At 35.9% G+C, this 23,411-nt stretch overlaps 3 protein-coding genes across 6 annotated transcripts; 2 read left to right on the forward strand and 1 right to left on the reverse strand.

The window, feature by feature from the left end:
* Positions 1–3,555: 3,555 nt before the first annotated feature.
* LOC114724152 (heat stress transcription factor A-1b) lies at positions 3,556–8,436 on the forward strand. 2 transcript variants are annotated; one of them, XM_028910458.1, is made up of 3 exons: positions 3,556–3,890; positions 6,495–7,790; positions 8,160–8,436. In XM_028910458.1, exons 1-2 carry the CDS (start codon positions 3,648–3,650, stop codon positions 7,761–7,763), a joined length of 1,512 nt encoding a protein of 503 aa, XP_028766291.1. In that variant the 5' UTR covers positions 3,556–3,647; the 3' UTR covers positions 7,764–7,790; positions 8,160–8,436. The 2 variants fall into 2 exon arrangements, with proteins under 2 accessions (XP_028766291.1, XP_028766292.1); XM_028910459.1 differs by lacking the exon at positions 3,556–3,890 and adding an exon at positions 6,124–6,221.
* Positions 8,437–11,280: 2,844 nt separating this feature from the next.
* LOC114724151 (O-fucosyltransferase 1-like) lies at positions 11,281–17,143 on the forward strand. The gene is made up of 10 exons (XM_028910457.1): positions 11,281–11,385; positions 11,544–11,647; positions 11,774–11,921; positions 13,083–13,161; positions 13,258–13,328; positions 13,550–13,638; positions 14,643–14,766; positions 14,860–15,143; positions 16,023–16,152; positions 16,277–17,143. The coding sequence occupies exons 2-10, from the start codon at positions 11,640–11,642 to the stop codon at positions 16,802–16,804; spliced, it is 1,461 nt and encodes a 486-aa protein (XP_028766290.1). The 5' UTR covers positions 11,281–11,385; positions 11,544–11,639; the 3' UTR covers positions 16,805–17,143.
* Positions 17,144–17,801: 658 nt separating this feature from the next.
* LOC114724149 (putative tRNA pseudouridine synthase) lies at positions 17,802–22,470 on the reverse strand. Of its 3 annotated transcripts, none has more exons than XM_028910456.1 (8): positions 22,158–22,470; positions 22,042–22,077; positions 21,588–21,700; positions 20,700–20,848; positions 20,247–20,391; positions 19,363–19,782; positions 18,196–18,614; positions 17,802–18,110 (listed from the first exon to the last, which is right to left on the reverse strand). In XM_028910456.1, exons 1-7 carry the CDS (start codon positions 22,405–22,407, stop codon positions 18,201–18,203), a joined length of 1,527 nt encoding a protein of 508 aa, XP_028766289.1. In that variant the 5' UTR covers positions 22,408–22,470; the 3' UTR covers positions 17,802–18,110; positions 18,196–18,200. The 3 variants fall into 3 exon arrangements, with proteins under 3 accessions (XP_028766289.1, XP_028766288.1, XP_028766287.1); XM_028910455.1 differs by having other exon boundaries at positions 18,183–18,614; XM_028910454.1 differs by having other exon boundaries at positions 17,802–18,614.
* Between the last annotated feature and the right edge of the window lie 941 nt (positions 22,471–23,411).

Below are 23,411 nucleotides of genomic sequence, written 5' to 3' on the forward strand. Positions count from 1 at the left end.
TTTAAGAAAAAAATATCAAATTTGTCATCATCAGTATATTTTTTTGTCATTGCTTGTTAAACATTTGTCATTATCAGTTCCCAACTTATTAATAAATAACTTATCATTGTCAGTATATTTCTTGTTATTTGTTGTTCAATGCTTGTCATTGCTAATTCACAACTTGTTAATAAGTTTTTTGATACAAGGGCATTTTTGTCATTTAACTACATTTGCAAAATATCATATCAAATAGACTAAAGTATACATTTGGTTATTTAACTTTGTACAAAGTTTTAATTTGGTCCCTTAACATTAAAAAGTATACTTTTAGTTCTTTAAAATTTTTTTAAAAAAAGGTGACATTAAAGTCTTAAATGTTGATAAAATATTTTCAAATGTTAACATATTAAATTTAATTTTCAAAATATTCATGATTGTTATAGAAAATTATTATTAAAACCTAATGATTTTAGGGTTAAAGGACCAAATGTATGCTTTTTAAAATTAAGGGACCAAATTAAAACCTTGTATAAAATTAAAGAACCAAATGTATACTTTAGCTTATCAAACATTATTTTCCCCCCCAAAATTTTAACTTCTTAAATACCTAAATTAAAATATTATAATTTTCAACTTCTTTTTTATATCTTAATATCAAAGTAATTCTTTCCAAACATAACATGGGCAATAATGTATTGGGAAAATTGCAAATAAAGACCTTTGAAAATATAAAATAGCAATTTAGGTACTTCAATTTACAAAATTGCTGTGAGAGACCGGGTCTCAAATATGAATTATGAAATGTAAGGAAAAAGACTAAATTGCCCTTCTTCTCTTTCTTCCATCACCTTATCTTCTTCTCTTTCCCATTGCGGTCCAATCCAGGAGTTCTCTCTTCCCTCTCCTTCTCTTTCTTCCATCACCTCATTTCTTTCTCTCTTCCAATGACCTCAAGGCTCTATGTGGGGTGTGTGAGTTAGTGGGGATTTAGTTTAGGGAGCATGGTGGAGCGATTTTATCGACTAAGGAGAGAGATTTTTTAACTGGGAAGATTAATGGAAGGTCGGTGCTCAATGGGGGCTAGAGTTATGGGGATTTATGGATGAGAAATTCTGGTAAAAATTGGATCGATGACAAAGTATAGATCCCTATTGCTTTGTCACTGCATCCAACTATTTGTCCACTCTAAGTTCCACTGTGACAAGCAAAGCGAAGATGAATTCAAGGGGTGGGTGGAACTATCAATTTCACGCGTGTGTTGAAGAGCTTGGACGCAGGCCTTCTCCCATTGCACGAAATATTGACGTGGAACAAAGAGAAGGAAAGCACATGTGCGGTTTGGTTGGGAGAATTGGACTAACCCCTTCACAGTGTTGCTCAATCACAGAAGCTCGAATGGGGTTTTGATTGCAAGATTGGGCCGCCCTTTGATGGATGCTATTAGGTTGGGAAGAATGATATGAGGTAGGGGCATCCTAGATCTGCGACCATGAAAACAATGATGAGCAATATTTTTTTAGCAACCGTGGGGAAAGAATCAAAGCAGAGGAGCTTGGGCACCTAAGATGGTGTTTTTTTTTCCCTTGGTTTTGTTCCCTTGATTTTAGTTTTGCTTCTTTCTCCCCCTCACATTACAGGATCTCTTCTTTTTTCTTATTTACTCATTTCAACAGAGAAATTAAAATTATATGAAAACCTTATCGAAACTTGTTATTAGTCTTACTTAACTTGTCATTTACCTAATTGAACTTGTCATGAATCCTATCTCAAAAGTGTTTACTATCAAGAAAATCTGCAAATTCTAATTTTAACAGAGAAATTTAAAATTGTGTCAAAACCTTATAAGAACTTGTCATTAGTCTTACTTAACTTGTCATTGGCTTAACTGAACTTGTCATTTTATAAATAAATGTGGAAATTCAGCTATTTTAACAGAAAATCTCAAATCTGTATGAGTAGCTTATCAGAAGTTGTCATTGGCCTTACTTAACTTGTCATTTCATAAATAAATGTGAAAACTCAATCATTCTAATAGAGAATCTCAAATTTGTATGAAAACCTTATCAGAAGTTGTCATTTGGCTAACTGAACTTGTCATTTCGTAAAAAAATATGAAAATTCTGTCATCTTAACAATTTAAGCTCAAATTTGTATGAGTAGATTATCAGAAGTTGTCATTCAACTTATTAAAGCTATCATTAGCCTTACTGAAGTTGTCATTCATCCAAGAATGTGAAAATTGTCATTTTAATGCACAAACTTAAATTCCTATTAAATGTTTATCAGAACTTGTCACTTATGTTACTAAACTTGTTATTCATCTTAATAAACTTGTCATTGGCATCTCATTGGCATTACATCAACACTTGTTATTAAAAGTTTGCAATAGGAAATGACAAGTTAGTAATAGAAAATTACAACTCTGCAATAAAAAATAACAAGTTTATAATAGGAATTACAAGTCTGCAATATGGAATTACAAATCTGCAATAAGAAATAATAAGTCTGCAATAGGAAATAACAAGTCTATAATAAAAAATAATAAGCCTGAAATGAAAAATCACAACTCTGATATAGGAAATTACAAGTTTGGAACAGAAAATAACAAGTCCAAAATAGAGAATTATGAGTCTAAAATAGAAAATTACAGGTCTAGAATAGGAAATTATAAATCTCTAATAGAAAATAACAAGTCCAAATAACCATCTAACATCGATGACATCAAAGCTAATTTTGAACATTTCTTGACAATATTAGGTTCAAGCAATTATCTGATAACTACATTCATGGATAAAGGAACATATAATTATCATTTGATAACATATAATCATCTGAATGAGGGCGTGTTATTAGTAGGCTAGGCTTCATTCACCTGTTTCTCAAAATGCATCCTCTTCAAACCCTGCAACAAGGATGTTAAGAGTTGTTAGCTTATACTTGAAAGGCTTGGATTTCAACTTTTGTGCTTCTCGTTGGGCTGATTGATTATTTGTTCATCCCTTTCTAACTTTAGAGATAAAAAACTTTGGGACCTAGGCGGGTGCTTCACTTGCTTGGTTGAAAGAGCTAAAAAAAAAAAAAATCCTACCCACCCACAACTCAGCACAAACACAAATGAAATCTATTTGATGTATTGCCACAAATACTTAGTTGAAATGCTTAGTTGAAAGAGTAGGACGAAGCGGGAGAGAGAAGAGAAGGATATGGGTTTGTGAGAACGAAGCAGAGGAGGATATGTGAAGCCGGTGGGTATTTTTGTCTTTTAATCAACATTTCATAATTGCAAATTGGGACTGGGTCCTTGCAGTAATTTTTCTAATTCAGGGTTATTGGTTGCCATTTTATATATTGGGAAGTCTTTTTTTATAATTTTTCCTAATGTATTTTTAATTTAGTTTTGTAAAATAGAAGTGTTTTTACTTGACATTTCTTCATTTCCAAGGCAAAGGGGAAATACCCGAAAGTGGCAGAGAAATGACGTTGCCAGTTTCCCTTCTTCTCCCTGAACTGAATATAAAAATCCCTAATTCCAGCGCACATAAACCCTTTCCCTGCCACTCTTATCTCGCTCTTATCCCTCTGTTATTGACGTCACTGTAACTCTCTTTGATCTATATTCCATTCCATTGGTGTTTATTCCGATTTCATTTCGCTTTCTTTTTAGAATGATGGACGGAGTTCATGGCGGTATGGCGAGTTCCGCGGTGGCGAATGTGAATTCTCCGCCGCCATTCCTCAGCAAGACCTATGACATGGTCGACGACCCTTCCACAAACTTGGTGGTCTCATGGAGTGATAATAACAACAGCTTTGTTGTTTGGGATGTGCCCGAATTCGCTAGGGACATCTTGCCCAAGTATTTTAAGCACAACAATTTCTCCAGCTTCGTCAGGCAATTGAATACTTACGTGGGCTTCTCTTATCTTTTCTCCAACACCCCATCATCATTATATTGAAGTCTTTTCACTTTTAATTTGGATTTACTTGTTATGCTGGTTGATCATCGTATATCTTTCCTTCCTTGATTGTGATTTGATTTTGGGGGCAAAGGGGGTTGTAGTTACTTTTAGAGTGCGATCAATTGCATGACTCTGACCGGGGATGGAGGATCGTTGTGCTGATATACTGAATTTTTGGAGTCTTTTTTTTCGCTCCCTCTTGGTCCTATGACGGAGATATACTGAAGGAATCATTGATAACGGTGCCAGTGAGGTGTGATAGTGGAAGTGGATTTGTGTTCGTGCTTTCTGGTGGTAATTTTTTTTTTCTTTGGGATATTCTTTTTTCCTTTGGGGGGGTTTTTTGGGGAGTGGAATTACGGGTGCTTTCATCAGCTTCTAGCAGTTGGAGAAATATCCAGAAACTTGAAAATTTTATTTGAAATATGTGTCTGTTACTTTGTTCATTTTAGTCGAAAGTAGATACTCAGATCAGCTGGATTCCTGCTTGATTCTTGTTCTTTGGTATCACTAGTTTCGGTAGTTTATTTTTCTTGATGATATTCAAGAGACTCTATATAAGTTTGAAGAGGCCATTGATCCATCATCCTTATGGATCGTTGTGAAATCTATTTAATGTGTGCAGTTCGTGGATTCTACCTGTAGTTGTTACTGGGTTTGTAATTGGTGATTGGAAACCTGTGGTTTTGTTGGCTCAAAAGAATTGGTTTAGTCTGTGGCTAGGCATTTGCATACAAACATTTATCCATCCAGCTATGAGGTGGATCAGCTGCTACTCCTCCGAGACCTAAAAAATTATGCATCATTATTTTTGCCTCTCATTTAGGACTATCAGCAATAATTTCTCTGTGGACTTTTGGGAATCTCTTTCATGTAGCTTCGTGTTCATGTTAAAAAGTGTTTCTAGTTTTGTGGGTAATATCTTTGATTGACTTAAACTGTTCCATTTTTCCTCGTACTTAATCTTCTTTTATTCCATTCATCATACCTTTTTTTCCTCTTTTGTTGTTGTTGTTGGTGGTGGTGGTGGTGGTGGTGTTGTGTGTGTGTCTGTGTTCTCCTTACTTATTTGATCGCTCAACCAAACACATATAATTTCTAGTTGATGTCAATCTTTGGTAATGCTTTGAGCAAGCAACTCCATTTTATTTTGAGGACACTTATTCAAATGGAATTTTTCTCTTTAAAATCGTGTGTGTATGCTCTCTCTTGCATGGTATGTTGTTAACCCTTTGGGTTTGATGATTGGTTAAATGGATTTGATAACTTTATATAAAGCGTGTGATGAAGATTCAACTGTGTGTGTGTGTGTGTGTGTGTGTGTGTGGGGCTTGTCGTTAATTTATATTCTCAAACTTGCAGATCAGCTTACACCCTCTAAGGGTATGCCCGACTTTGCTAAATTTGGAGTAATAAGGAAAAATTTTGGTTATATCTGTATTTGTGTTGTAAGTTAGCAAAGTAAACTCAATTTTTTCCTGAATGGATATATCACTGCTCCGACAATAGTTAAAAACTTCATTACATGTCAAATCTTGTATGTGGATTTTACTTTGTTTGACTTGAATAAATGTTATTAATAAATTTATTTTTCTCTCTCTTCCTGCATTGGCATTTAGTTTCTAGTAAATTGTTAAAAACTTCATCAGATGTCAAATCTTGTGTGTGGATTTTACTTTGTTTGACTTGAATAAATGTTATTAATAAATTTATTTTTCTCGCTCTTCCTGCATTGGCATGTAATTTATAGTAAATTGTTAAATACTTCATTAGATGTCAAATCTTGTGTGTGGATTTTGGTTTGTTAGTAATAAATTTGTTTTTCTCTCTCTTCCTGCATTGCCATTTAGCTTTTAGTAGTTCATTCTCAGTAACTTGGGGGGTATTGTAGCCGAGGAATAGACTCCCAAACATAAGGATTGAGGATTCTTTAGTTGGTGCAAGAAACGTATGGAGCTTACCCATCATTTTAAGTTATAATATTTTAAGTTATCATAATTATAAACCCCAACCTATCTTAGGGGATCTGATGGGAACAGAGGATGTGAGTAGAAATTCAAGTGTGGCAACAACATAACCACCAGCCTTATACTGCAGGGCAATGATTACAATCAACTAATAGGATGGTAGATGTACGTGTGATGTTTAATTACGACAATCGTCCAGTGCTAACCAACAGATTTTAACTCAAATACTAAAGAGGCGTGTTCCTCACCTACCTTGAGCTTAAATTGCTGGGAAGCTGTCGGAAGGCATAGGGAAGGCCATTTGGACCAACAGGTAGGGAACCGCTTACTCTTCATGTTCAGCCTAGGAAACTTTACTGAAATATCCAGATAAAAACTATAGTGCTACTTTTCGAAATTGATTGCATTTGTACTTGGAAACTGATTGTTGTTTGAATTTTCTTCTACATAATGCATTGTCTATACATACAGACAGACATACATGCATGCATGCATGCATATATAACACAACTCTTGTTGCATTTTCTTCTGTTTACTTTTTTTAGTCTTAATTTTACTTAATCACCTCCTTTTAATTGACAATTAGGGTTTTAGAAAGGTTGATCCAGACCGCTGGGAATTTGCAAATGAAGGATTTTTGAGAGGTCAGAAACAACTTTTGAAGGGTATCAGTCGGAGGAAACCTGCTCAAGTGAACGGTAGTCAACAGCAATCTCCGGCACAGAACAAACCTGTTGCGGCATGTATTGAGGTTGGAAAGTTTGGGCTTGAAGAAGAGGTTGAAAGATTGAAAAGGGATAAGAATGTTCTTATGCAAGAACTTGTTAGGTTGAGACAACAACAACAAGCAACTGATAACCAATTGCAAAGTGTTGGGCAACGTGTACAGGTTATGGAGCAGCGTCAACAACAAATGATGTCATTTCTGGCAAAGGCCATGCAAAGCCCAGGATTCTTGGGACAGTTTGTACAGCAGCATAGTGACAGTAACAGACATATTACTGGTGGCAATAAAAAGAGGAGGCTTCACAGGCAGGATGAAGGTACATTACCCTCTGATCATCTCTATGATGCTCCTGATGGACGTGTTATTAAATATCAACCTTCTATGAATGAGGCTGCAAAAGCAGTATTGCGCCAGATATTGCAGATGAATACTTCTTCAAGGAGGGAATCATCAATAAATAACTCCGATGCTTTTCTTATTGATGATGTTCCTTCTGCCATTGCATTAGATAGTGGGAGTTCCTCTAGCCGGGCTTCAGGAGTGACTCTTTCTGAGGTTACACCTACTTCTGGCCAGTCTTATATGGCAGGGCAATCGCAATTGCCTGTTAATCGTACTCCCACCAACACATCTGAGATGCAATCTTCCGGTGCTGTGTTGACAGACCCTGTTAAAGTAGCTGAATTTCCAGGATTAAATTTACATAATTGCCCAGAGAATGTTTTGGGTATTGGTGAAGTCCAAGGTGTGGAGACAGAGAGCAGTTTAGTGAATCCTGAACTCACTTTTGCGGGGCCTGACACTGGGAATGCGGGGGACATAGACATGATGTCAGCAGTTTTGGATGGGACACAGTCTGTAGAATTAGAAACTGATGCCTTTTCACCTGATCCAGATGGAATTTCTAAGCTCCCAAGCATTAGTGATGTTTTCTGGGAACAGTTTCTCACAGCAAGTCCGCTTACAGGCGATACAGATGAAATCAGTTCTTGCTCTCTTGGAGATGGTTTGACTAAGGAAGGCGAAGTTCCATCTAGAAGGGAGAATGGACAGGAAAAGTTGGATAAGATAAAACATATCGATCATCTTACTCAACAGATGGAACTTCTTGCTTCCAAAACTTCCTAATTGTATTTATGTTTCTTGCCGAGAAAGGTAAAATTTTAAATGAGCGTTTACTATATCAAGCATGCTGTTTGTATATGTTTCATACACTCAAAAATAGGCTGCGATTAGCATACGTCATGTTGCTAAGGTCTATAGAAAGGTTTGTCATGTATATGATTAACAAGGAACTTGTTACAGAAGTATTATTGATGTGGATTTGTTTCTGAGAATACGTGGACCTTTACGGACTTTGAAAAAAATTGTCTTTGCTGCAACCTTATGTTTTATATTGAGTGATGATGCCATACTCATCTAGAAGGGGGTGCTTAAGGGTAAAAGAGACAGCTAAGAGTGCATTTATTTGAGTTGCCAATATTTGTTGTGCATGATTCCTGACCGTGTTGAGGTCCTTTGCAGCTGAGCAGAACAAAGTCATCCACATCTACAAAAAGACACCTGACAGATATAACCAAATTCTGAGAATACTCTTCCCTCCCATTTGCTTATCTGCTTTGTGTTGTGTTCTGTTTGGCAAAAATCTGACCAAACTTAAATGAACTATAGCCCTATTTGTAGTTTGATAAATTGTGTGCTCAATTCCCAGACTAATTAGGCCGCCCTCTGCCTCCTTCTCTTAAACGGTTGTAATATTTTATTTCGGTGGGTAATGTTGCGCTTTAATGTTGTTTCCCTACCCTTCTTTCCACGAGTAAAATCATATGTCCCTTTTTTTATCAAATAATTTGATTCAGATTAATTTTTCCCACCTTTCGATTTTCTTTTTGATTAAAATTGATGTATCCACGATTCATGACAAACTCTTTTTATTAATATCATTAATATTTTAAAATTTACTTATTATTATTTGGTTTAACAAATGTATGAGGTTAAGAATTTAGTTTTTGTCCGGTTTAAAGTTCAAATAAATAAACTGTTGTCTAACGAACGAAGCTATACCATAAAAGTCAATTATTAAAAAATGATAACGAACAAATATTTATGAGATCATAAATAATATTAATAACATTAACATAATTAACCATTTTCATATAAAAATAGATAAATGAAAGGATCTAAACGGACTGGCATCCTACTCTAAAGGTTCGGCTTGTTTAGGTTTTCAGTTCATTAGTTTAGATGCCTAAATCCCAAGCTTGATCTTAACAATTCTCAAATCTGAAAGTGGTGGCTCATTTTTCTACTCTAGGGCGAAGTGTGGATGGAAAGAAAATGAGAACTAAACAAGTCAATAATTGATTTTGTGATTTGTGACTCCCAAACGAAGTTGGGATTGGTATGCCATAAAAGACCTTTCCTATAATATCTTGAATGATTTAGCAGTTATCCCACAGTCCTTAAATAGGAAGCAGCTGAGTGTATCTGATGCCCCTCAAAGACCGGTGTCTGCAACTATGAAAGGAAGATGTCTAATTGCTAGGAATTAGGATGAGGTGGGCCCATATTGGACGATAGTGAAGAATGGGTTTGGTGCTTAGCAAGTTTGAATCTTCCTATGGTAAAACAAGCTTCTACAAACACTGAGAAGTTGTTTGACTCAAATTGACACTTATGAGCTATCTTATTATCTATCCTCTTTCTTTCCCCAACTGGCAGCTTATTGTAGGCACTAGGAAACTAAGATCCCCACGCACAACTCACATGCACTGGCAGACGATGGCAACCTCAGCTGCAGACGGTGAGAGCAACTCGGACTTGTGATGAAGGAGCAGCCTCTAGCAGGCCACGCACACCTTACACCCAGCACGGTGACCTCATGCTGATGACACGACAGAGCTCACGGCGACCAGCGACGGAGCTTTTGGGAGGAGGCGACAGAGCAAGTGGGATTGGCGGAAGAGACGGGACTCGCAAGTGAGAGGTTTGAGGGGGAAAAAAACAAAGTGAAATCGTAAGGGAATAATGCCAGAAGGGAGAGAAAAACAAAGAGGGAATAAATTCTCTGACACACCACAAAACGATCCTGAATTAAGCTCTTCAGACTTCAAAAATAAGCTCTTTTTCCTGGCTTAATTTACACCACACGGTCAGCCAACTTATTTTCAATAAGCCCAATATGTTATAAGCCCTCCCAAACATTAGATCAACTTTCAATCGGGCTTGTGTTAAAATTAACTCACATTTGGGCCAGCAAACACTGACCCAAACAGGCATTAAGTGAAGATCTCAGCTTTTTTAACTTTTTGAATTGTCCTATTCTAACCCTTTTCTAGACTCAAATGATTAACCACACGTACACTCACTTTTTCCAAACAATTTGGAATTTTGATTTCACAACCCTTTCAGACATTACTAAGTTATAAGGTTGTGGACACAAGGTATGAATTTGTGAATGAAACATTATCATTAACTCAAAGCAAAACTAACTTCTTAGATTCAAAAAGTCAGATTGGGTCCAAAATGATGTTTGGTATGATTTTAGGGATAATTTGTACAAATTACAATTTATTTAAAAATATGATTGTAATATGAACCAAACCAAGCCAAACGGTTTCTTTTTCCCAGAAGAACCGTATTTAATCGAGATTTTCAGTCTTAACGTTTTAGAGGTGTTTGGATATTCTCAAAAATACTTCTCAAAAATACTTTTTGACAAATCGAGACAAACTATAATTTAGGGCTTGTTTGGTTTCTTGTTTTGATAATAATTTTTTATTTTTAAAAACAAAAAAATAAAAAATTTGTTTGGTAATTTGTTTTTAGTTGATTGTTTTAAAAAACAAAATACAGGAACATGTTTTTAAAAACAAAAAAACCAAAACAACTTTTACATTTTTTTGGTCTTATTTTTGCATTTTTATTTTTTGTTATGAAAATTTTTGAGAAATTTTCTTCTCTTCTTATCTACTATCCACTACTTACCATTACCAGCGATAACTATCACCTACCAAATGTGATTTTCTACGGTTTTTTTTTCAAACATGATTTTTTAAAATTATTATCCAAACAATTTTTTTTTTGTTTTCAAAACTTATTATAAAAACAATGTTATAAAATTGTTTTGAGAACAAGAAAACAAAGAACAAAGGGCCCTTAGTTTCTATCCAAACATTCTCTTTTAATCTTAGGGGGTGTTTGGATAAGAACAAAACTATAGTTTCAAATGTGCTTTTACGATATACGAAGTAAATATGTAGAGGGAGTTTGCCTCGATTTACATAAAAGTGTTTTTGAAAAGTGATTCTGAAATTACCAAACGTCTTTTTAGGGGGTATTTGAAAACATCCAAACCATGGTTTTAAAAGCACTTTTCTGCAAAACGAGACAAATTCCTTCATATATTTACTTCATAAACCGTAAAAGCACTTCTGAAATCATGGTTTCATTTATATCCAAACACCCTTTTAAAAACCAAAAAAAGACATGCACCAAAAAAAATCTCGGATCTTGCCTGGCCTGAGCTTGTAGATATGATCCCTGCTAACCCGCACCGACCCGTAACTCGCTCTTGCCAACGTGATGTGGACTTTTTTTTTTTGGGTCGGACGACGTGATGTGATTCAGCAGACGCTTTCTTCCTTCTGTACTCACAACCGATGCCTGGTTCCATTTTTTGGAATCTGGACATAGCTCGAGAACTCATTCGCTATCCGCATTCCTTCATAGTCCAAGTCTGCTTCTGACGGTATTTCTTTTTGTTTTCTAATTTTTTTGAAGTTCGCCATTTGAGTGTAAGTTGATGGTTTAGCTAGTTCTTCTTTCCATTTCACATGCCAATGCATCACATATTGCGCTTCGTTGTTATAATCGTTTTCACGTATATTTGGTGGCACATTGATGCAGCAATTCATGGTGTTATTTTGGAGGGTTTGAACTGGTGTGACGATTGGAGAAGAGAGCTAGTCCTCTATCCTCGTAATTACCTTTTGAAACGTCACAATGAGAAGGTAGGGTAAAAGAAGTAGCAAAGGCTATATAATCATTTCTTCTCTTCTATGGTTTCTTATTTAATTATTTATTTTCTATAGTTTAACTTCGTTGTTTTGTGATTGTTGCGGGGCTGGGAATCACAGGCAGCACTTGAAGCATGGAGGAGGGGGAGGAATAAGTAGGATGATGATTAAGTTGTCAGTTGCTGTTGCGGTGCTATTGATTTGTACAGTCTCGTTGTTGTTCTCATCAACATTCACTACTAGTGTTAAATCCAACGACTCGACAGAGGTGAGATGAGACTTTGAATTATAGTGCGATCAGTGAACTGGGTTTGTCTACATCACACAAATGATACAACATAAGGAAGGCAATGATTTGGATTCTTTGATTGCATATTTCTGCCGAATTTGTGCCCTTGGGATATTTGGATCTAACTTGACATTAAGTTGAATGGCAATGATGATAAACAGAGAAGCATCTCTCTGTCTGTCTAATCAAGTAATTGCCAGCCATCCAAATTAATTGAAAAAGTTCATCCGCTAAGCATAACTTTCAGGTGACTGGTGGGCTAGCTCTTGCCCATAGGGCATAGTGGCATGAAAGAAATGCTAAACTCTTGATGGCTAATACATTGGTCCAAACAATATATCAATATAAAAAATAAAATTTATAGCACGTCGTGCTATTCACCATTCATAAATAATGCGGCCTATTTTTTAGTCATGAACTCTTTTTGCAATGCAAAAAGAAGCATGTCTGGTTTTTAACAATTCTCTTGTTAATAGTTGCTTTTCAAACTAGGGCAGAGAACTACAGTATTGATTTAATCAGAATTGACCCCTTAATCAGTGCATGATGCACAGACAGAACTGATCAAGCTATCCCAAGTCTAAGTACAAATTACCCTCTTTATATTGTTCATAAGGATAAATAGGTGGTTATAATAGTTAGTGACTACTCCTTCCATTTTAGATTATAAGCCCATTTTTGTAAAGTACTGTGTTTCAAGGTGTAAGGCCATTTATGGAATTTTATGTGCAATTAATGTCTTTTTATCAAAAATGTCCTTAGAAGTGTATTAAAATTACTTGCCTAGAAACGAGTTCACTTACTAGATACTTTTTTTTTTTAAATGGATGTGGGTTAGTTAAAATGGCCTTATAATATGAAATGGAGGGAGTACTAACTATTTTTCAGTTGCCCATAACAACAAACGGAGACAGCTGACATAATCTCATGTAACTGTGCCCCAATCTGAAATATATTGAATTAATCAATGACACCATTTCTGAGAAATATATTGTCATAATCACAAGCCCTAAGTTAAATGGAAAATTGTTGAGTGTACTGAAAAGAAAAATGATAGTTTTTCCCTAAGCTCTCTTTATGAGTGCTTGTTCCTTCCTCGTATCAGGGATTGACGATTCTTCCTTACTTGTGTTTAAACAGATCCATTTGGAAGAACTTTGGAGTGGTGCTGATTCCGGTGGTTGGAGGCCATCATCAGTTCCCCGATCTCATTGGCCACGTATCTTTCTTCTTTCTTAATTGTAGCTTTCTTCTTAACGTAGAAATTTCTGAATTTGCTGTTGTTGCATTCAATGTTGATTATAAGTTGTGGCAGCTCCTCCAAATGAGAGCAATGGCTATTTGCGTGTTCGCTGTAATGGTGGACTGAACCAGCAGCGCAGTGCGGTTTGTACATTTTTCTCAACTTCAAATTCTGTAGCCTTTTTCTTCTGAATAAATTATTCTTTGTCTTTTTTCATGGAAAGAAAGTTAAAAGAAATACTTAGTGCTAACGGGACATTTGCTAATAACGCTAAGTGAATAATACAGTACTGCTGTTAAAATGGGGCTGCTCTGCTATATGGTGCTTCTCTGTAATATTAACACATTGCATTTCAATGCCATAGATTTCCAATGCTGTTCTTGCTGCGAGAATAATGAATGCTACACTTGTACTACCTGAGTTGGATGCAAATTCCTTTTGGCATGATGACAGGTAAATGATCTTCATTTTAACTCTTAATTGAGTCTTGACCTGCACCCTCCATTGATCAAATTTTGGACTCGGAAGTTGGCATGTGTTCTGTTTTTTTTTTTTTTTTTGTTGGGGGGGTGTTTCAAATTTGAAAGGTACCCTTGCGGCAATAGACCTCTAAAATGACTCTGGCTAAATGCGCTAAATAAAGCACACTCTCAAGGGGAGGAAGATGCTAAAGAAAGAAAATATGGTTTATACTTCAGAATAAGGGTTGTTTGCTTTCTTTCTGAGCCCTAAGTTATATTTTATATTCCAGATTTTAGAATCATTTTAAAAAATTAAATTAGAAGTCAAAATAGGGTTTGTAATTAAGAAAGAGTAAGGAACTTTTAGTAAGCGGAGCTAGAATGAAGTTTAAGGTTGTGAGTAGGAGAAAATGAGATGGGGCAAAAGCAGATGAAGAAATCTAAGAAATAGTATCTTGAGGGAGAAGCCAAGGAGGTTATGAGTAACTGAGTATTGAACGTAAATGTTCTTTTTTCCAATTTTCTTCTCTACATTGTCAATAATGCTTGTGTGTGGGGCTGTGGTTGCTTCATCTTTTCCTGTTTGTTTGCAACAAAATAAGAATCTTGCAGATTCCCCACATCTTTGAGAATTGCTTCGGTACTTTTTTATTTAAACTTTTGGCCCCCCTGCCACATGTAAACTCATGGCATAAAAAGCAATGAAAGAGGTGATCTAGCTCTAGTAGCCAAATACCGTGCACTAAATGGCTTAAGTATCAGGCAAAGTTTTTAAGAGTTAAGTTGTTTAAACTTTATGTCAATTGATGTTTTTAATTTTTGGACAATGAATTCATGTCACCTTACAGCAAGTCTTTCTCCCCACTTGTGAGTGTCAAGTGTTGACCAAAATTGTTTTATTCGCTGTCTGAAGCTGAATTTTAATTCGTATTACCATTTAATATGCTTGGGTGTCATTGAAATAACCATAACCGTTGAACTGTTAACTTAGTGCAGTGGTTTCCATGGGATTTATGATGTTGAATACTTCATCAAGACGCTGAAGGATGATGTAAAGATTGTTGAAAGCATCCCAGAAACTGTGAAAAATGGCAAAAAGAAAAAAATAAAAGCCTTTCAGGTAGAATATTGGAATTTAGTTATTGATCAGTAATCACAGGGTGGATATAATTTCAATATCCTGGATAATACTTTCCACTTCAATTTACCTCAGCTTCGACCCCCAAGAGATGCTCCTATCAGATGGTATACGTCTGTTGCCCTGGAAAAAATGAAGGAACACGGTGCCATCTATCTTACTCCTTTTTCACATCGATTAGCTGAAGAACTTGACAATGCTGAGTACCAACGACTGAGGTGTAGGGTTAACTATCATGCTTTAAGGTTCAAGCCCCATATTATGAAGCTAAGTCAATCAATAGTCAATAAGCTTCGGGCACAAGGTCACTTCATGTCCATACATCTCCGCTTTGAGATGGATATGTTGGCATTTGCTGGGTAAGTTGTCGGGCTTTTTTTGGGGTGTCATGAACAATTTTGTTTCATTGAATTTAATAGTGTCCACATTAATTGATAGATATGGATTATTGGTATTTGTCTGTTGCCTCTCAGGATGAAAAGCATGCCTTTTTCTTTCAATTTAAATAGGTTCAGTTTAACAACAAAGGTGAAACTGGTTGATAGATCATTCCTTTAAGAGCTTCCTATATATCCAGGGACATCTATTGAATCCTTGGGTGATTTTATGCGTTAAAGCTGGCATTAAGATCAAAATTCTCCTGGTTTCTATTTAGGTATTTGTGATAGTTCGCTGACCAGGGTCCAGGGATAGTGTAAGTACCGTAGATAAAGCAACTTAGCTTTTTTTTGCTTTTTATACAGTTTACGGATTATGGATTTTAACCAAGACTCATTTAACTCTGACCCATTTTTCTGTGCCAATCTTGTTGGTACCATTCACATGCAAGTAAATTTATACACTGTCTTATATGTCTTTATTTGGGGGTCACTTGAGCCAAAGTATCTCCTACTTTTGGATTGAAAAGTGAAATAACTTGATCTCTTTCAATTGTTTAACTTAATAGAATCCAATCTTCAACCTCATTAGTTTCTGGGATATAGTAATAATTGGAGGCAGTAATCTTCTGAATGAAGCAGAGCTGAAATGGTGATAGTAAGTACTTTGGAGCTAATTAGATTTTGTATTGCAAATGTTGAATAGTTTCATGCTCTATCTGGATTCCGGAACTCACGTCTGCTGGAGTTCAAGTGTTAAAATTTAGGCATCCGCAACATTTAGATAGGATTTATCTTTCTGTCACACTTTTGAGTGTTTGATAGTTGGCTAATTAACATTTTTATATACATGATATTTAGATGCTTGGATATATTTTCTTCTGACGAACAACAGATATTGAGAAAATATCGAGAAGAAAATTTTGCACCCAAAAGACTTGTCTACAATGAAAGAAGAGCCATTGGGAAGTGCCCATTGACCCCGGAAGAGGTAAGACAGTTATGCTTATTGCCGTTTAATTTGTGTCTGGTGATTATACTTTTCAGACATATGTCATGAATATAATATTAACAATATTAGTTGGCCGACCCCATCAATATATCTCTCATGTTAGGTGGGCCTTATTCTGCGTTCAATGGGTTTTGACAATGCTACCAAGATATATTTAGCAGCTGGTGAACTATTTGGTGGGGAACGGTTTATGAAGCCATTTCGAAGTCTGTTTCCACACCTTGAAAATCATAGTTCCGTAGAACCTTCTGATGAACTTGCTGAGAACACTAGAGGCTTGGCAGGGTCTGCTGTGGATTACATGGTCTGTCTTCATTCTGACATTTTTATGCCAACATATGATGGCCCTAGCAACTTTGCCAACAACCTCCTTGGACATCGTCTCTATGAGGGCTTCCGGACCACGATCAGACCCGACAGAAAAGCTCTTGCTCCTATTTTCGTTGATAGAGAGAATGGGAAGACTGCTGGCTTTGAGGAAGCTATCAAGAGAGTCATGCTTGCAACAAACTTTGGCGGACCTCACAAGCGCATCACACCAGAGTCTTTCTATACAAATTCTTGGCCAGAATGCTTCTGCAAATTATCTCCTGATAACCCTGCTGACCGATGTCCATCAAATGATAGTTAATTATTTAGAACGATCAGATGCAGAACGAAGCATTTAATTACTAAAATGCGGCAATGTCTTCAGCAGAAAGATGAGAGTTGCTTCTCTACTTGAGCTAATGTTTATATTATTCCCAGTGATGAGCTGCTTTGCGCCAAGTTGAAAAGTAATGGATTCTTGTGATCAGATCCAGAATGTCAGGTTGTCTTCTCTTTCTTTTTTAGTCTCAGAAATTACACATTAATGCGAGAGATGCTGATTTGTTTATTGGTCTGAGTTTCACTTGGAACATGAAAGGAAGATCAGAAGACACTAGTTCCTCGTGCGTTAAAATGCTATCAGTGTCGCCGTTGGTACTTATTGTACTGCTAATTTGCTAGCCAAACTTTCTCATGAAGTTTTGGATAATTTTTGTACTTTTGATCATTCCCCACCTTGTTGTAGGAAAGTGGCGAAGGACGAAAGTGTGATGAGAAAGACTAGTGTAAGATTGTTGGTTGTGAGTCTTTTTTAATCCCCCGAGTGACATTGCCTCTTTCCGTGCAAAAAATTGACATGAGAGTTTTTCTTCACCATCATTCTTATGGTCAATCTCTTATTTCTCCATATCCGCTTACTTTACCATTCGTACCAGGATACACATTATACTAAATCTCTCACCAATTCAGGTCTTGCTTTAGCATTATTTAACTAGACATTCAAATGACGCTTAATTCACAAAAATGTAATAGGAAAAGAGGGGGGAAAAAACTATGAGAATATCACAATTTTACTCGAAAATAAAGGTGCCTCGGCAACTTTTCCCCAGATTCTCATGTTACGTAGTAACCAATACTGATAATGAATGTAATACATAATTTATAACTGGAAAACTATCGAACACACACGTCCACGTGCATTAAGATCAAATTAACCGCATTAAGATCAAAACCATTTATCCAGGAAGAGTATTCATTCCATAAAATAAATCAGTCTACTAACAGACAGAAACTCTCTAGACGAAGCACCCTGGGTATAAATACAAGTATACATCATGTATAAATCAATAGCACTTGAAACTAGATTACCACTACCTGTGTTGCGTGTTAACAGACGAAAGTAGCAAATTACATCACCTTGTGTTAAGATATCCTTTTTACCAGTTTGGAGAAAGAAGAGTGCTTAATACCTGCTGGTACTATTTTCATAATATGCAGTTAACAGTTAGATTAAGAACTGTCTTCCGCCAAGCCCAGGCAAATACAAAGATCTACAAACAGGTGAGTCTACTCATCCAGATGACCAGATCATATTCTGCATTATCTTCAATGTCTGAGCTCTGAAGACTCTGCGAGTGACAATAGCAACCTTCAATGCCATTAACTTGCAAGCAACAATAGATAGGTTGGAAGATATATACCTCAATTACATACATTTACTATGAATCTAGTGCAGCATTTGATCTCTTTTCCTTCCATGTTTTCCAAGCTTTTCTGACTTCATCTAGTTCAGAATGTGGAATGCTTGAGTTCCTATCCAATTTCTCAACCCAATCTGTCCAAGGAGAATTTGATGAATCTAGGAACATTGAAACTTTATGCAGCATAACAGATAAATAGAAGTCATCAACTGCCTGAAGAATTTGTTCTGATTCAACCATAGACACCATTTCTGGCCTTGTCATGTTTCCAGCACTTGCTCTCATTCTAAATGTGTTTCCCCTTAAAATTAAAACTTCTGCTGGGGCAAGAGGGAGGACGATTCGAGAAAATTTAACCAGCGACAATGCAAGGATGTCTCTAGGAAGCAAGTCCCGCTTTACTGCCACTGCAGTTCCAATCATTTTGCGGATCTGATGAGTTACCGAGTTAGTTTGTATATGATTAATCATTAATGTCATAAGTTTGAGCATTTAACTCTCTACAAAGGAATCCATTAAGCTATTTCATTCCATCCTATAAAAGAGAAGCAACCAGTTACCAAATGGCAGTTACAACCTAAAGTAAAGCAACTAGGCACCCAATGTGGACAGTTGATCATAATCATGTGAAACGAAGCATGCAAGCGTATTAACCACTGTTCACTGCTATGTCATGTGAAAAGGACCTCTGCAAAAGTTTCAAAGGGTCCAGTCTCAATGAGGCAGACTCTAAAAACCAGGTGATAAGCCACACAATTGCGTTAAATAAAGGCATTCAAATATCTTTAAATTCCTCCAATTACATAACTTTTAATTGTGGGTCAGTTATTCTGTTATCCCAACAGCCACTAAGAAAAATGTCGTGCAATGAACCACTGAGCATTAGAAGACTGCTAACTGCTGTCATGCTTAATTTTACGCACCACCTGAAAGGATAAGCATAAATAGACAGATCGATTCAAGCTGTCATAATACAATGGTTGCTGCTGGGGTTAAATCAGTTTTTTTCCACTTTTCTTTCCACTACTCATGGATGATGTGAAGCAAACCAAACAACTGATTTTTATCTTTTGGTTGGGGGGAGAGGGATTAGCAACTAGAGTGAGATATGAAAACAACATAAACCAGCCTCGAAATATCCAAAGAGTATGAATAGAATCTAGTCGCAATAAAGACATACTTGATGCAACATGAATGACTCCCCCCATATGTTGATCTCAACATAACCATATCCGAGTGAATTTTCCAAGTTCCCACAAGAACAATGAAAAACCCTTCTGAAATGGGAAGCATTTAATCTATCAGTCTCATCAGGCTCATATAACCATCTTGCATAGACAGCTGAACGGGAGTTTTTATAATTTAAATTAGAAGCGTCAACATCTAAAGATTTCTCCTCCTGTTCCCTGTTGCTTGAAGTGGATGGTTCACAACCGTCAAAATCCTCTCCATCACTTTCCTCAGATTCTGATCCAGAAGCTGAGATCATACCAAGAGAGTCTCTTCTGCTTGACTTGCCAACATTTCCAGGTGATTGCCTTACCTTCAATTTTTTCCTGTACTTTGACCTGACAGTATAATTATGGAAAGGATGTTCTCCCTACAACAAAGCATAACAGATGAAAAAATAACTATAGGGGTAGCTATCAAAATGTTACCCTTACATCATTCTTTTTTTCAGTTAACAATAAAATGATAGTGATGGCTGGTGAGTCACCAGTAACTATGCCTCGTACGTGCACAGCAACAACAAAGAAAGGGTTAGAATTTCTGAACATGAATGGGACAATATGCTTAAATAAAGATTCCAGCTTGGTGATGGAGATTTGGTGACATTTACCATGTATTTCTTCAATGTCTAGTAATTTTTTTTCACCTTCATAAATATAATTTAAAAAAAAAAAAAACAGAGCAATTCGGAACTACAGGAGGTTAATAATGAAATAAGTCTTTTACCCTATGCAACAAATAAATCTACTATCGTCATGGTTATGTTAACTACATTAGGTAGATAAGGCAAATGGGATCTTCACGTTATATAAAGTAAAAACTAAAATAATATACCTCAAAGGCGCTAAGTATAGTGTTGAAGTCCGAAATATGATATTGAATTTCATTCTCACTAAGATGACTTTGGATTCCTATAATATCAGCAGGGAGGAGGTAAGAGTACTTTCTCAGATTGCACTCTCTTCTAGGATCAAATCTCCTGAGACAAACCAAAGCCATGTGGTCAGGGAACAGGGTGAGAGAGGGCATTGAATAACAAGGAAGTATGCCGCTTTTTACTTAACATGAAGAAACGAAACAGAACAATTCTTTAAAAAAAAAAAAAAAAACTCTTATAATTGCAATCTCTCCTCCCAGTGGATACTTGTTTTCTCATGGATAACAATTTTAACTTGAATGAATCTAGGGTCTTTCATATATTAGTTGCATAATATACGAAATCAATTTTAGATTTTGATGCTACAACAGATTAGTAATAGTTGTAACACGTGAGACTAATGATCTTACTTTTTCGAAGGCAGAATACTAAAGACTTTGATAGTATGAGGAAGATAAGAGTTAATACAATTAGCAAGCAAAATGCCATAAGGGTCTCCTTGCCATGCATTCTCAGGAATCTCCATCTTTAAGGAGATCATAGTTGCCAAAGAGTGGACCTAGCACATCCGTCACATCAGACAGTTATGAAGTCAAATAAAGTGTATGTCCCCTCATGTGCAGGCAAGCAAAAAGAAAAGAAACAGGGGGAAATTGCTCAAAAGTCCCTAATTAGAAAATTAATTGTGCACAAGTACCTGGAATCCAGTTAAGGACTAAGGTCCTTTAGGAGAAATAGATATGCATAAGAAATGGCAATCTACCCTTAAAGTAAACATTCCAAAAAAAAAAAAACAAACATAAACGAAGCTGAAGGGAAAACAAGGATGAAGGCACAGGTGAAGAGCGAAGGCGCAAGGATGGAGTAGACGAGTGAGCAAGGAGGGGACAGTGACTAAGCGTGATTCCAACGATAGAGGTGGCAGAAATGATGGGGGCAAGCTATTCCGGAGAAGGAAATGCCTTTTAAGTATTATTTATTCATAACTCCTTTTGAAAATTTCACTCCATTTTTGTGATCTATGAAACCAATAAGTTTCCATGGCAAGTAACAAAGATTCTTCCAATTTCAGTTTGTATTGTAGCTGAGTGCTGGTTTAACCTTTTCCTTTTTCATTTAATGCCCTTGATTTATCGTCATTTGCCGTGTTTTCTTCTTGTTGAAGCTTGGAATGTATGGATAGTCCTTAACATGATTCCAAGTACTTTGCACAATTAATTTCCTAAGCAGGGACTTTTGAGCAATTTTGCCAAGAAATAGCCAATTTATAAATTCACAGATGAAAATAATAAGATTACTCCTTTGTCAGTTCTGCTACTTCGACCCCAAGCAACTTTGTACAGATCCCCATAATTGCTATCAAGGATGCCACCGGCCTTGAAAATAGCAGTTTCCAGTTCTTTCTCAATAGCTTCATGTCAAATTTGCAATGCTTTAGCAAGACGCCATCTGATTTATGAATGCCAGAAGCCACTTTTTGTTTTTTAATTTGAAAAGAAGTAAATATGTAAGGCTTGTACTCATTAAAACTTCTTACATAATCATTTCACATTAAACCAGCTTTTACTCAATGCAGCTACTCACATAAATGTACATGGAACACTGATGTACAGCCAAATACATTACCGTTCCGGAAAAATACATTGAATAAATATATAGAAGTTAAATTTCCAACGTATTTGCTTCACGAGCTAGCATAATCATTTCTTATTTTCCAGCATAACCGAGGGAAAATAAGCAGAAGTAGCTTACTGGATAATCTGTGTTCATCTCGTTGCATTTGCAGACCTGAAAATAGCCATGTGAGATCACGCCATTCCGAACATTTCAAAACACATGCGAAATCCGAAAGATGGGAAATAGGGAACCTCTATAATCGGTGCCGACGTATCCGACACGCATTACGACTTTTTTCTTCATAAAAGGATGCCATTTGTTAGGAGAAAGGAGAGGCGAAGGGTTTGGAGGCAATTGGGCAGAGGTTTCAGTTTCAGTGGAAGAACAATAGCATCTAAACAGTGTAGGAGGCAGAAATGGAAACTTCGCGATAGGGTTTGGGTTCGGGTTCGGGTTTGGACATGGAGATAGTGGGAATCGCAGAGCATATGAGACCACCATTGCTAATCTTCATGAAGCTTCTGAATGTTAAGGAAGCGCTCAGTTGCTTATCAGCTCGAAGTCTTCCAGGGATTATCCCATCAGCACTAACTGCCGACCAACGGTTACTTACGGAAGATAAATCTTGTTATCAAGAAGAAAAAAGATAATTTTAGACTGGGAAAAAAAATTAAATTAAAATTATAAATGATACCGCTCGATTTAACCCACCAAACACCATCTATCTAATCAAACAGAGAAAAATATCAAATGAAAATTGAAAAATAGACAAGATATAATATAATAAGAATCATTTAGTAAAATCATATGCTGCTGATCTTAATTAAGTCATTATTATGATTATTATTATTATTTTGATAATATAAGAAATGCACGCAAAGGTGCATTGGGAGAAATTTGACAGAAAGGGTGTTTGGATACCCAATAATTACTTTTCATAAGTATTTTTTTGTAAATCGAGACAAATTCTTCTACATATTTATCTCGTATACCTTAAAAGCATGTCTAAAACTATGATTTTAATCTTACCCAAACACCCCCTAATCATATTCCAATTCCTTGATGGTATAACGAGAAGAAACGAGATGGCTACTAATTTGATTATTACTATTAGAGTTCTTTTCCATGCTATGATAAATCTTATTCTATCAATAACTACTTCATCATATTAAAAAAAATTAGTTAAATTAATTATTTAAAAAATATTTGTTAACTTTTTAAGCTAACTTTTTTCAATTATTTATCATTTGTATTAACACTATTTGTGATAAAAATTCTTTTACTATATACATACAATAGGAATAGTTTGAAAAAAAATTATAAATTTAAGAAATAAAATAACCTTAAAACTTATATTTAAAATTGAATAGGATGAAAATAACTATTTGGTTTATTAAGAACATCTTGTCAGAGATAAGAATATTATTATGAATTACTACAATCAATGAATATTCAAATTGGTTTGCTAAATCAATTACTACCTCCTGTCCTTCATATAAGACCTT

This window comes from Neltuma alba, unplaced genomic scaffold, assembly GCF_004799145.2.
Source record: "Neltuma alba isolate B1F8T4 unplaced genomic scaffold, ASM479914v2 tig00012171_pilon, whole genome shotgun sequence".
In the NCBI taxonomy this organism is placed as follows: Eukaryota; Viridiplantae; Streptophyta; class Magnoliopsida; order Fabales; family Fabaceae; genus Neltuma; species Neltuma alba.